Below are 12,763 nucleotides of genomic sequence, written 5' to 3' on the forward strand. Positions count from 1 at the left end.
ATGGTCCATGACCTTTATTGCATTCTCAAATGGCTCCCAGAACCCCTTTCTACTAGGATTAAAGAAAAAAAAGGTCAAAACATCTAAGTGATGAATGAAAAAGGCACAGAACACGCAGCGCTGTTAGATGCAGCCATCTTAGACTCCAGCACCAATGCGTGGGGCTAGGAAAACTGAGCAGGGCACCGGGCGCTGGAGGAATCATGGAGCAGCCTGGTGGCCCTGGTGGCAAGAACCTCTCTCATTATATGTCCTATCAATGTAGTAAATTACAGTTGGAAATATTTTCTTTCTTAACTAGCTTGTTCCATGACACAACACATTCAGGTAGCTTCCTGCAGCTAAATTAAGTGGGTGGTCTCTGAACAGAAGTTCAAAATATAATAACTCCAATAGAAAACGAGATCAAAGCTCCAAAAGTTTGCTTTATTAAGCAGGTGATCTTAAAATGGGTTTCACTACAACAACATGTAATATTCTATACCCAGAAGTCTCTGGCCTCCTGGGGAAAAAAATAAACAAAAGTGAAACACCTTCTTCTGTAACATTTCTAACCCAAATCCTGTCTCTTGCTCATAATGAGGCTTTAAGAAACTTTTCACACTTGGAAGTAGGAATTCCTAGAAACAAAATAGGGTGATATTTGAGATTTCACAAGAAGGTCTGGTCTGCCGAGAGCTCTTCTCACTTGGCTGGCAGGAGGCTCACCCTCCCCTGCTCTCACTGCTACATTTTCATGTGCAAAACAAAGGGGTGGGCCAAGCCAGACACCCTCCCACTGCTGTCAGCACGGTCCACTCCACTTTCACCCTCCTCCTCAAGACCCCCTGGGTCTCTGCAGTCAGTCTCTAAGGGTCAGGTCACCTTGCCATGGTGAGATGCACCTTCTAACAGAGACTCACTCTGCATTCAGAACCAGGTGTGCATGGCTTGCTGAGAACAGGTGTTGTATGGTGTGGTGTGACAGCCCACATCACGTGACTGCTTCTGGGGGGCATTCTGAAAGAGCATGGGCTCTGCCAGGAAGGGGCCCCCGTGCAGAGTCCCAGCTGTGGCTCCTCTAGGTGCTTGCTGTTGGACAGGGTAATAATTTCCCAGAGCCCCTGTCTCCTCTGAGGTGGGTCTGGCCTGGTCTTCTGGCAGGGCAGGACTTAGGTGAGGACCACGTGGCAGGATATGCTCAGCAGGCTGGCCCAGGGCCTGAGCCTCATGCCCTCATGCCCTTCTCCAGGGGGCCTAATTCTGGGGCTGGGCCTGCAGAAGCCGGGGCTGTGTAGCTGCACTCGCAGGAGAAATGTCCTTGCTCGCATAGCCCTGACTGGGTGCACACAGCTGACCCCACCCATTCAAATCAGCATTGACTCTGCCCACACCAGCACTGACCCCACCCACTCTCACCAGCCTTGACTCTGTCCACACTAGTACTGACCCCACCCACACAAGAGCTGACCCCACCCACTCACCAGCCTTGACCCCACCCATACCAGCCCACCCATACCAGCCCACCCATACCAGCACTGACTCTGCACACCTTCACTAGCACTGACTCCACCCACATAGTACTGACCTGCCCATGGTAGCACTGACCCCTGTATTGACCCTGCCCACACCAGCAAGGACTCCTAGTTGGCAGGGTCAGAGCTAGAGTGAGTAGTTGTATTTGGGAGGGAGGGGCTTTGCCTCACTAGTGAAACATTAAAAAGAGCCATCAGGCCTAACAAGGCTTTTAAAAAATGTCTGTTTGTTCCTTGCAACTACTAAGGCTGATTTTCTGCTGTGCAAAAACTGGTGACTCTTTATTTAAAAGCCTGATGACCCTCATGCCACTGTCAGGCCCAGTAGGTCCTGTTTCCCCATCAGTAGAATTTTCTCAATGGATAGGAAAAGGAAAAAATGAGGCCTTTGCAGTTGGCTTCCAAACGGTGCAGTGGCCCAGCCTGACACTAAAATTGAGCACATGTGACCTGTTGGCAGGCTGTCCTCAGCTTTAAGGCCTGTGACCTCCAGAGAAGCCCTGGGTTAGCTTGTCTGTGGAGCGTCCGCTGGCGGATCAGCTTCCCTTTTAAACCTGTAGCCCATCGAGCTGCTTTCTGACTGCAGCCTTTCCTTCTCTCAGAAGGCTCTCCCTGCTCTGTCATGGGGTATTCAAAAAGAACTTGCTCCCGTAGACCTGTCAAAGGAGGACTAAATCCCACCTGCAGAGCTCCAGCGGGACAGCCATGGCCAATTTCCTGCCCCAAGACTCGCTCGTCTCATTGCAACGAACGCTAGAACACGCCACCCGGGCACAGCTCTTTTGATTTCTTTTGTGCTGTACAATTGCCTTTGTTTATTCTTTAAGGTAACATCTTTGGTAATGATCACCTAACGGTTTCATTGGATTTGAGGAATCAGCAAATGTTGCCAAAAAACATCTCCAGGTAGAGGGGACAGATTTATTAGCCAGATGTTGCTTATGTTTTAAGTTGGCCACTATGTTTGCCATCTGGCCAGGAGTTGGTTCATGTTCTTGTGGATAACATCCATATGTTCCCCCTTCAAACCATCCTCTGAAAATCTCCCGGCGGCTTCATGTAGGGATTAGACCTGACTCTAGGCAGGAGGAAGGTGTGCCACCACCCTGGCTGGGACAGTGGTGAGTACATGGTGTGGTGGGTGTGTCTCTGCCCTACTTTACCTCCCCAACCCAACGGTGCTGTCACAACACAGCTTTGTGTGTTGGACACATGGGTGTGCACGTGACTGCATGCATACACATGTGGGTAGTGTGCTGTGACTGTACACAGGCACTGGTGAAGCACATTTCTCTTAGACTTTGTAGATCTTTCAGATTATCACTGAAAGACCAGCACTATTGCAATGGTAGTACAACTGCAGGAATTTAAAACATTCCCTACGGTGGCATATTTTAAGTTAAAGATAGTGGTCTTACAGAATTATGTTCCTTAGTAATTGTGGATGAACCCAACTTCCTATGATGTTTTCACCTGCTGGGTGGGGAATTGAAATTGCCTTCTGAATTTTTGTTTTTCTAGAATTCTTGATTTGGACCTGGTGGTTAGAGATGAAGATGGGAACATTTTAGATCCAGAACTAACTAGCACAATTAGTCTCTTCCGAGCTCATGAAATAGCCTCTAAACAAGTGGAGGAAAGATTACAAGAAGAAAAAGTAAGTTTGTCTGTCTCTGTATTTTGCCATTCACACGTGGGCAGCATTTCTCAGAAAGCGCTTTCAGCAGTGGAATATCAAGGGGCTCAGACTTGGCTCTAAAGAAGAACCTGAAAAGGAGCATTGGCACAGTGTGTTCCCAACAAGGATGAAAGGAATGTGCCCGGGGCAGGCATGCGGCCGAGGTCACGAGGGGATTTCATGCCTGCGGGGGATGTGCAGAGCATCCTGCTTCACCAGGGAGGATGGGAGCGTAGTGGCCTTGACTGTGGAGTCCTCTGTCAGATGGGAGATGATACCACTTAAATTCTGCATCTGATTCTGCATTTCCTCTCTGACAACAGTAGGGGCGTGACATCAGTAGGGGCGTGACATCGTAGCTTGATGAGGGTGGAGAACACCAGTCAGGTCCATGTTTTCATCTCTCTGTTCTGTGATGGTATCATGTATGTGGTAGATATTCAGAAGTTGATGGCTTGATTTGCTCATCAGTTAATTTGGCAAGTATTCATTGGGCACCTAGTCGTTTGCCAGATACCAACGACATAATGAAGAATGACAAAGAAATGTCCTGGGAGTGTTTATTCGAATGAGGGAAACATTAATTAGAACGTGCAACTACACCTGTGCTCATCATTTCTAGGTCATTGACTGGACACTTAAAAATTCTGTCTCTGAAAATACTCAGCATATTGATATGAGATTGGGGTCATTGCATAGGGTGCTGTTTTTTCTGAAACGTAGGACCATGCTTTGAGAACTCGTGGGGGCAGGGAAAAGATCACATGAATGGCCTAGCTGACTCAAGGCCACTTCTCCTGCACCTTTTTCCTTGCTGTAGAGGATCTTAAAAACAAACAAACAAACAAACAAACAAACAAACAAACCCCAAAAACAAAGCTTATTGATGAATATTGCTTATGTCGACTTTCTTTTCATTGACAGTCTCAGAAACAGAACATGGATATCAACAGACAAGCTAAGTTTGCTGCCACCCCTTCTCTGGCCTTGTTTGTCAACCTCAAAAATGTGGTTTGTAAAATAGGAGAAGACGCTGAAGTGCTCATGTCTCTCTACGACCCTGTGGAGTCCCAGTTCATCAGGTGGGGCTCCCTGCTGGTTATGGTCTCTCCTGTGTGAAGAAGGTGGTGTCAGAACCACCCAGGTGGCCCTCGCTTGCCAAGAGCCTGTGAGCAGAAAAGCTACCTGACCCACCTGAGTAGCCAGGCCCTGGGCCCTCTCTGGGCAGTGTGAGGGCAGCTCGGTTGGGCTCTGGGCTGGGCAGGTTTTCTTGTATGTGTGCTGCTGTTTGCTTGTGGAGGTGCAGGGATTTCAGGAACACTCGTAGTGTGGTAGGGACTGGGCTGAAGCACTCTGTTTTCTACACTGTCACCGCAGAACTTTGTATGTTCAGACCCCCAAAGGTCCCATTTTCCTTTTCACACCTTTGGGCTTAGAATGTCATTTTTGTGACTTCTGTCCTACTGCTGTTTCTCCAAGCCAAGAGGCTGGAACCCAGTGTCTCGATTGGCACCTGCTGTATGCTTGCTCACCGTTAGCATCTGCTCAGCGAAAACACTGTAAATCGCCTGTTCTTGCTCGGCCCAAAGTATAACTTCCTCTCTATCCGCATGGAAAAATGAGGGTTAAACTCTGTGGAAGTTGGTGTGAGTCTGTGAGTATTAAAACTCCAGTGTTTTCACTTGTACTATTTGGAATGGAAAAATGTGGTCTGTGACTGAAACAGAGCAAATGGGTGGCTTTATCCTCACTTCTGATGGACTCTGTGTCTTCTTGATGTAAGACAGCAGGTAGTTTACAGCACGTCTTGTTTGTCATATACATGTCATGTGTATGTGTGTACACAAGTTCGTCTCTCTCTCTATGCATGTGCACGTATGTATAGCACACACATCATGTTGAACTTTATACTAGTGCCATTCTAAATTGACAAATAGGCCTTTCAGATGATAAAGTTTGAAATGCCATTTGTGATGGTCCATGACATTAAGCCCAAGAAGCCTGGAATGTAACCCTCCACGGTATTTTGTGGTCCGTGTCTGCTGCTGGGTCACGCTGACGTTGGTATTGATAGACCCATGGTTGCTCTATCGTAGACTTCCAGAGTACTAATTATGAGTCAGTGTGGTTGTGCTTGGAAAATCAATTTGCTTTTATTTCTTCTTTTTTCAAGTGAGAACTACCTGGTCCGCTGGTCAAGTTCAGGATTACCTAAAGACATAGACAGATTGCACAATCTGCGAGCTGTGTTCACTGTAAGTGTGCTGCAGGTGTTCAGCGGCACCATTCTCCGTCCTAATACTGTTCTTAGTGACTTCCCTACAGCACTGGCACATGGGTCTGGGGGGACGCCTGGAGTCCAGGTTAATCTGGGATGAATAACATGCCTTCTGGAACCTTCTGAGTCTCTAGCTGCCCTTTGAGTCACTGTAACAGAGATTTGCCCCATTACTGTGGAGCACGTCTCTTAAACTTCTATCTCAAGTTCACCTAACAGTAACTGACTATTGTTATTCAATTACGTTTTGTCATGGGACTAGCACTGAAATGCCGGACGCTGCTCTGGGAGGGGAATCTCAGTGTCTTCACTGTCCTTTTCAATTGGACTTGCATTGAGTAATGGTTCTTCAAAATAATTTATGGAAATTAATATTTCTAGGACCTTGGAAGCAAAGACCTGAAAAGGGAGAAAATCAGTTTCGTCTGTCAGATCGTCCGCGTGGGTCGCATGGAGTTGAGGGACAGCAACACAAGGAAGCTGACCTCGGGGCTGCGGCGACCTTTTGGAGTGGCGGGTAATCCATTTCTCTCTTTCTCCTTGAGAGTTTAAGATCATCACCTTCACTTTGACTAAGAGCCACTGTTGAACACTGGGCAGTGGGCAGCTTTGATTTATATGCTTTTCTGGTGGAGAGAAAAAAATCTATCATCCTTTTTCTGGGTGGTTTTAGTCCACCTGTAAGTTCGGGATGCTTTGGTGCCTGAGTTTCAGATGTAAATAGAACATATTTGGTTTAAAGCAGATCGTGTCTTTTCCTCAGAGAGACCCTGACCCATTTCCTGGCCCGTGGAGAAGTGGGGCACTGGCAGGGGTTGGTTTCAAGATGTCTCGACTTGGCGGTTGGTTTAGGAGTGGACTGGCTTGGACGGGGGCATGAGGAGGAGAGTCAGGCACCAAGTCCACTGGGTCTGCTGGACACAGGGCCTTTGTTGTTTTTTAACCCTTCTTAATTCTAAATAATGTGTGGTTAGTTTTGGTGACAGCTCAAGACAAGTGAGACCAGTCATCTCTGTTGGGGAAAGTGTCCCCAGGAGGTTCTGATGATTTGATCTTTTTCACTTAAAAAAAAATAATTTTGGAAACTTATTTTAAGGTCATAGGGAATTCCTTACCCAGCTCTTGAGGTGTGTTCATGTCCTTTCTGTGAGTTTGGGGAATCATATGAACAAATGTTTGGGAAAATCTTGATCCCTGGCACCTAGCTGGAACACCTTCCTTACCGTGACCAAGCATCCCAGAGCTGAGACTTTTCTCCTCTTGGAATAGACTTTATTTTTAGAGAAGCTCTAGGTTCTGGTAAAATTGGGCAGAAAATGGTTCTCACATACCCTCGCCCATCCTCAGCATTTCCCCCCATTGCTGTGTTTGTCCGTCAGTGAACCTAAAGTGGTATGTCACTGTCATACAAGGTCTAGAGTTGACGTGGCTGTCTGATCTTGCTGTTGTGCATTCTGGAGGTTTTAACAAAGGAATGATGTCCCATGTCCACCAGAACAGGACCATGGAGAGCAGTTTCACTGCCTTAAGAGTCCTCTGTGAGGTGGGGGTTGTGGCTCAGTGGTAGAGTGCTTGCCTAGCATGCACGAGGCACTGGGTTCGATCCTCATAACCACATAAATGTAAAATAAAGATATTGTGTCCACCTAAAACTAAAAAATAAATATTAAAAAAAGTCCTCTGTGGTCTTGAAGTTTTTAGAGAAATATATCCATTCTTTAAACAAATGATTCCTACTTCATAAAGAGTAATGGAAGGTGAGAGGCCAGGTGATAGGTCTGCTATTGGAAGCACCACGAGGAAGTTTACTGCTTATGAGTGAAACGTCAGGGTGGGTTGCCTCGCTGAGACCCCCGGGGGATTGGTACGGGGGATATCACATTCTCCTCCCTTATGGCTCGAACACACGTTTTAAAATTCTTGTTTTATTTTTCAGAGCCTGTAGCACCTTTCACGTGTTTAGTTGAGATCCTGTGATTTTTCAGAAGTTTACATTTTCTTTTCTCCTGCTATGGTATTTTTTGGTGTGTGTGGTGCTGGGGGTTGAACTCAGGGCCTGTGCATGTGGGCAAGCACTCTACCAGCCGAGTAACTGAGCTATGTCCTTGGCCCCGCCCCAAGGTTGTTTTAAGAAAATATTTTATTTTGTCTTAGGTGTATTAGGCTTCCCTGAAGCAATCACAGGAAACTTTGACAAGTTATGTAACTCACGCCTCTTTCCAGCATGGATGCCGTGGGTTCTCTTGTTCTTAGATACCAGAGAGTGTGCTGAAAAGTTCCTGTGAGAGCACAGCGAGGTTTGTGAAGCAAAGACGAAATCTTCATGGAGGCTTGTGGCTCCTCCCCGCCTTTGATTAAAATTGGAAAACCTTCAGCTTTCGGCATTTGAGTCTTGACATTTGGAATGTCCTAGGGAGTGAGGGCTGGGGACGTTGGTGGTCTCGGTACCTGCGGATCTCACTGTGGCCTCACTGTTCAGAATGTGCTTGATTTTGCATGGTGGGGTCTGGTGTCAGGTCACAGCCCCCACCTCCGAGGCTTCTCTGGGAGTTGCTGAAGCCCAGGTGTACCCTGCCCTGACGTGGTGCCCTGTCCCTGGGAGCCCTTCCTATGTTGTGTCTGCAGAGACGTGGCCAGTGTCTAGGCCTCCACTGCCATGTGCCTTGATTCCTGGTGACCCTCCTCTAGCCCCTTGCTCCTCCCGTTGTCCCTGGTCTTTGGCTTCTTCCTCTTTTGTCTTGTGTCCCTGGTGCTCATTCACTGTGGGCTGTTGGAAGCCTGCCTGGGCCATCCCTAGCTCCACTGGCCTGTTTTTGCCCATCTTCTCTGGAGCATGGGCTCTCCCCGCTGTTCTGGTCATGGGGCCTTTGTCCTATCTGGCTCCTGGGGGGACGCATCAGGCCTGGGGCTCCCAGCAGGGCCTCTGCTCCCTCTGCTGCCCAGCAATTGCTTGCTTACTTGGCTTCTGGTTCGCCTGGGTCCTAGCATGAGCACTGTGGCCTCCAAGGTCACATCAGAGGCCAGGTTTTGAGGACCTCTTGACTGGTATGTTTCCATAAGTACTGTTAAGAACCGGAGCCTCTGCTTGTCGAGTTTCCAGGTTCCTATGGTCACCGTGCCCTGAGACCGGGGTGGTGTGTTGTATCATGTGACTTGGCTGCGTAGATTTCTGGCACAATACGTGGCTACCAGCTGCCCTGTCCCCCTTGTTCCATGCCATTCTTCAGTGTAGCTGGGGTGCAGGCTTCCCACCACTGCAGCTCCGCCCCCAGCCACACCTTTTTCCTGAGGACAGACCCCTCTCCTAGCTGAGGAGGGCCGTGGACTTGTGGTCACCATGCTCTGCCCAGATCCACAGGAAGACTTAGTTTTGCAGCCCTCTCCAGGGTGAACCCTGCTCGTCTGTGCGACAGCACCCAGCTCCTGGAGAGAAGCATGCGTGGACCTTTAGGCCTGTGTGTCTTGTCTTGTATTGGACGTAATGTGTCACATTCTTTGTTTTAAACCTTTTGATAATGTGAAAGTGATAGGCAATTGTAGAAAATTATGGAAATTTCATTGAAGAGAAACCTAAGCATAATTGAATAAATCATTCCTAATTTTCCACAATTGGGAGTTCTTCAGGATTATTCTGGCATGTTTTTTTTATTTCTTCTTTTTTTTTTTCTATGTTTGTGGTTGGTCCATAATTTTAAAAAACAATATCAGGTCAGACAAGGGCTGAGGGTGCAGCTCAGAGGCAGAGCACACGCTTCACGTGTGAGGGCCTTGAATCTCTAGCACCAGGTGGACACATCTGATCAGAGACCTTCTGTTGGCCTTTTGGTGGTTTTTTCTTTTTTCCATTCCTCTTTGGTCTTGGGCTTTGTCCCCAGGCTGGGGCTGAGAGGGCCTGAGGCTAGGAGCAGGAGGAGGGCTGATGAGTGCCAGGGTAGGCGGCCTTCCTGCAAGGGCTGTTGGGCCTGGTGTGTGCAGACTTGGGCACCGGGGACAGGGTAAGGGGTTAGATGGCCGGGGAGGCCCATCAGCTGGTGAGATGAGTCAGGTGACACTGGAGAGGCACATGGCAAGGCCACCCGTGTGGCTGGTGTGCAGGTTCAGACTGACTTCTCTCTGCTGCTGACTGCTGAGTGAGCTGCTGCCCATGCGAGCTTCCTTTCATGATTCTGAATTGTGGTGAAATGTGTCCATGCACAGATGGGCATCTTAGCATTGGTCAGTGCTGCATGTTGTGCCAGTCACCACAGACAGTGCCCAGTGCTGGCACAGTCTACCAGGTGGGCCTTGAGTTCCAGCCGTTCACCTCCTGTGCAGCTGCTTCTCGATGGCTGATGCACTTGGGCTCCTTCCACCTGCGTCTGCGCAGCTCTTCTGCCTGTCGTCCCACTGGTGCAGCAGGACACACTGCACAGACCCCTTGGGCTCCACCAAACCCAGCAAGAGACGGACAGCAGGGCCAAGCAGGGGCTGGATGGCAGGGCTTCCATTTGCCCGGCAGTCCCTGAGCTCTTTTGGGGGGCGGCCGTGTAGAAATGAACATAGTCTCCACTTCAACCTGGAATGCTGGTCACCAGGGGAGGACTTAAGTTAGGAAAGAAAACAGGTACGCTGCTCTCTTATCTTTAGCCAGGTGTGGGGGATGAGGCGGGGCACAGGGAAGGTGCCCAGTGCCCTCTGGGGCTGCTCTTGGCTCTTCTTGGTCAGGCTGTCGTGTCCGAGCCAGGAGGCAGGCAGACAGTGGGCTCGTGTGCTGGTTAGTTCTGTCTGTGGCTGCGGTTTGCTCAGCTGGATGGTTGGTGGCTGAGGATGCTCTGTGAGTGTCCCCTTCGAATTGGCACCAGCATGTGGAGGCTCCTGGTATATGGTAGCCCTGGCTTATTGTGTTATTATTTGGGATGTTATTAAGGGTAGGCAGCCATTTGGCATGTGTGGATATTTAAGTTACATTTAAATGAATAAATCAAAGGTAGCATTTGGCTCTGTCCTTCCTGTACCTCTTAGTGCCCCTTGTTCCACAGAACATCCTTACCACAGATGTCTCGGAATCTGCAGCTCCAGTGGCTGGTGGGCAGTGGGCCAGAGAGGGTCAGGGGACCTCCACCATTCCACTGCAGCCCTGCTGGACCGCCTTGTCAGATGACCTCATGTCTTTCAAACATGGCAGTCTTTAGACTTGAAGCTCATGTGATGGTTGGTCAGAACATTCTGATGGTCCTTGGTTTGACTTCCTATGATGATTGCACTGAAGTAAGACAGTCTCTGTTCTTTTCTCGTCCACAGTGATGGATGTAACCGATATAATAAATGGAAAAGTAGACGATGAAGATAAACAGCATTTCATTCCCTTTCAGCCGTAAGTATGGAGCGGTCCAAGCCCATCGCCACCTGCAGTGTGGAAATCCTGTTTTTAGTGTGGAAATCCTGTTTGTAGTGATTAATCACCTTCTAGATGACATTTATACGTGAAGCCCACATAGGGATAGATTGTTTCACAATCATAAAAGATTTGCGTAGTCACTGCCACAGCACATGGAATTTTTGGTAGTGATCAGAATCCTGGGTAAAAGTTGGTTTATGCTTCTGGAAGTAGATTCTATATGTGTTCACCGAATTTCCTTATCAGAATTACAATTCCACTCTGAGTGTGGATGTTTCTCTACATAATTGATTTATTCTAGTTGCAGTTTGCATTTTCCAAATACAATACTTGCAAATTCATCACAAGAGGTCTGCTGTTTTTAAAATAGAAAACCAGACACAATGATGATGAATTCCTTTGTAAAGTGAGGAATAGGACTTTGCAGCATGTGGTGACACTGCTGAGTTTCCCATCCTGATTTCTGCTCAGGGTCTATGGGTGCCGGGCACTTCTCTGTCTCCTTCTGACCCGAGGTCTCTGGAGAGGTGCCTGGAGCATGGGAAGGCACTTGAGGGAGGTGCCTTTGGTGGAGTCTCTGATGTGAAGGGACTGGGGGTGTTTGGTGACAGAAGCAGGCGAGGCCCAGTCAGGGTCTTTGGCCACCCCAGGGACACTTCTGCTTCAGGAAGGTGGGGCAGGAAGTGGAACGCTTAGGTAAATGGTGAGACGGCCTCCCCTAGCTTGCCAAGAGTTGGTGACCTGCGCAGACCTCTGTGTTCTCTTTCCTTTTCATGTTTGTTTTTCTTTAAGGGATCTCACACTGGAGACAATTTCATTTTACAAAGTTCACATCGATTCCAGCAGTCGGTGGAGGGGCTTTGGGTGGCTGGGGAAGTGGCTGTGGAAGGAGCCCCGTCCTGGGTGGAGGAGGGGGACTGTGGCTCCTCGTGCACCACGCAGCCTTCCTGACCCACCCGTCCCACGGTTGGGCTGCACTCCTGGCAGATGCTCCCTGCGCAGGCAGGTGCTCTGTCTGTCCAGCAGCTTCCGAGGCTCTTGCAGTGTTCAGTGGAGGCTTTTGCAGCTTCCTGGACGGGAGGATGGCAGAGCCGCTATGTTCCCCAGCTGAACCTGGGTCCGGTGGCACATCTTCCCAGCACAACCGCAGGCAGAGGGCTTTGGGGACTTCAATGCTTTCAGTTCACTTTTCTGTCTAGTGTGATAACTACTAGCCCCGTGTGGCCATTTAAATTAATTAAAATTAAATAGAATTAAAACTTTAGCTTCTCAATCACATTAGTTCCATATCAGTGTTCAGGCCCCCCCCCCCCCCCCCCGGGGCTCGCGGCTGCCGTGCTAGGCGCGTGGAGCATGTTCCCACCACCGCAGGGAGCGTGGCTGGGTCCTTACCTCAGGAGCCCACCAGCGAGCTGGCTCGTGAAGGCAGAGCTCTGCAGTCTGCAGGCTTCCTCAGCAAGTGAGGCCACCCAGTGCAGGTAACACGTAGACGTACTTTTGTGAAATCATCAAGTTAAGGTGCTTGTTGTTCCCCTGGGAAATAATGGGGCCCCTGCTGTTTTGAATGCTGTGTTACATGTCAGCTTCCCGAAGCCCCAGTGCTCTGCAAAATTAAGATGTCCTGTTGCTGGCTAGTGGACTCTGGGGTGCTCTGGGGTGCTGTTGGAAAAGTTAGAGCGTTCAGAGTTTCAGGTTCTTGGTATTCACAGGCTGTGCTTTAAGCTCCTGGCGGTGGCCTGTGCATGGCGCCCTCTTTTTTTTTTTTTTTTTTAAGAGAGAGAGAGAGAGAGAGAGAGAATTTTTTAATATTTATTTTTCAGTTTTCGGTGGACACAACATCTTTATTTTATTTTTATGTGGTGCTGAGGACCCAGTGCCCCACGCATGCCAGGCGAGCGCATTACCACTTGAGCCAT

At 48.9% G+C, this 12,763-nt stretch overlaps 1 protein-coding gene across 2 annotated transcripts in view; it reads left to right on the forward strand.

Moving 5' to 3' along the window:
• The window catches only part of Dock1 (dedicator of cytokinesis 1), a 446,698-nt gene that overhangs the window by 61,792 nt on the left and 372,143 nt on the right, over positions 1-12,763 (forward strand). For both annotated transcript variants that reach the window (XM_046448858.2, XM_046448859.2), the window contains exons 7-11: positions 3,036-3,171; positions 4,117-4,274; positions 5,366-5,447; positions 5,852-5,987; positions 10,751-10,823. In XM_046448858.2, coding sequence (XP_046304814.1) covers positions 3,036-3,171; positions 4,117-4,274; positions 5,366-5,447; positions 5,852-5,987; positions 10,751-10,823 — 585 coding nt within the window. The remainder of the gene's footprint in view (positions 1-3,035; positions 3,172-4,116; positions 4,275-5,365; positions 5,448-5,851; positions 5,988-10,750; positions 10,824-12,763) is intronic.

The sequence above is a fragment of the Marmota monax genome, unplaced genomic scaffold, assembly GCF_021218885.2.
Source record: "Marmota monax isolate L192 unplaced genomic scaffold, Marmota_monax_Labrador192_F-V1.1 WCK01_AAM20220418_F8-fsc00076, whole genome shotgun sequence".
In the NCBI taxonomy this organism is placed as follows: domain Eukaryota; kingdom Metazoa; phylum Chordata; class Mammalia; order Rodentia; family Sciuridae; genus Marmota; species Marmota monax.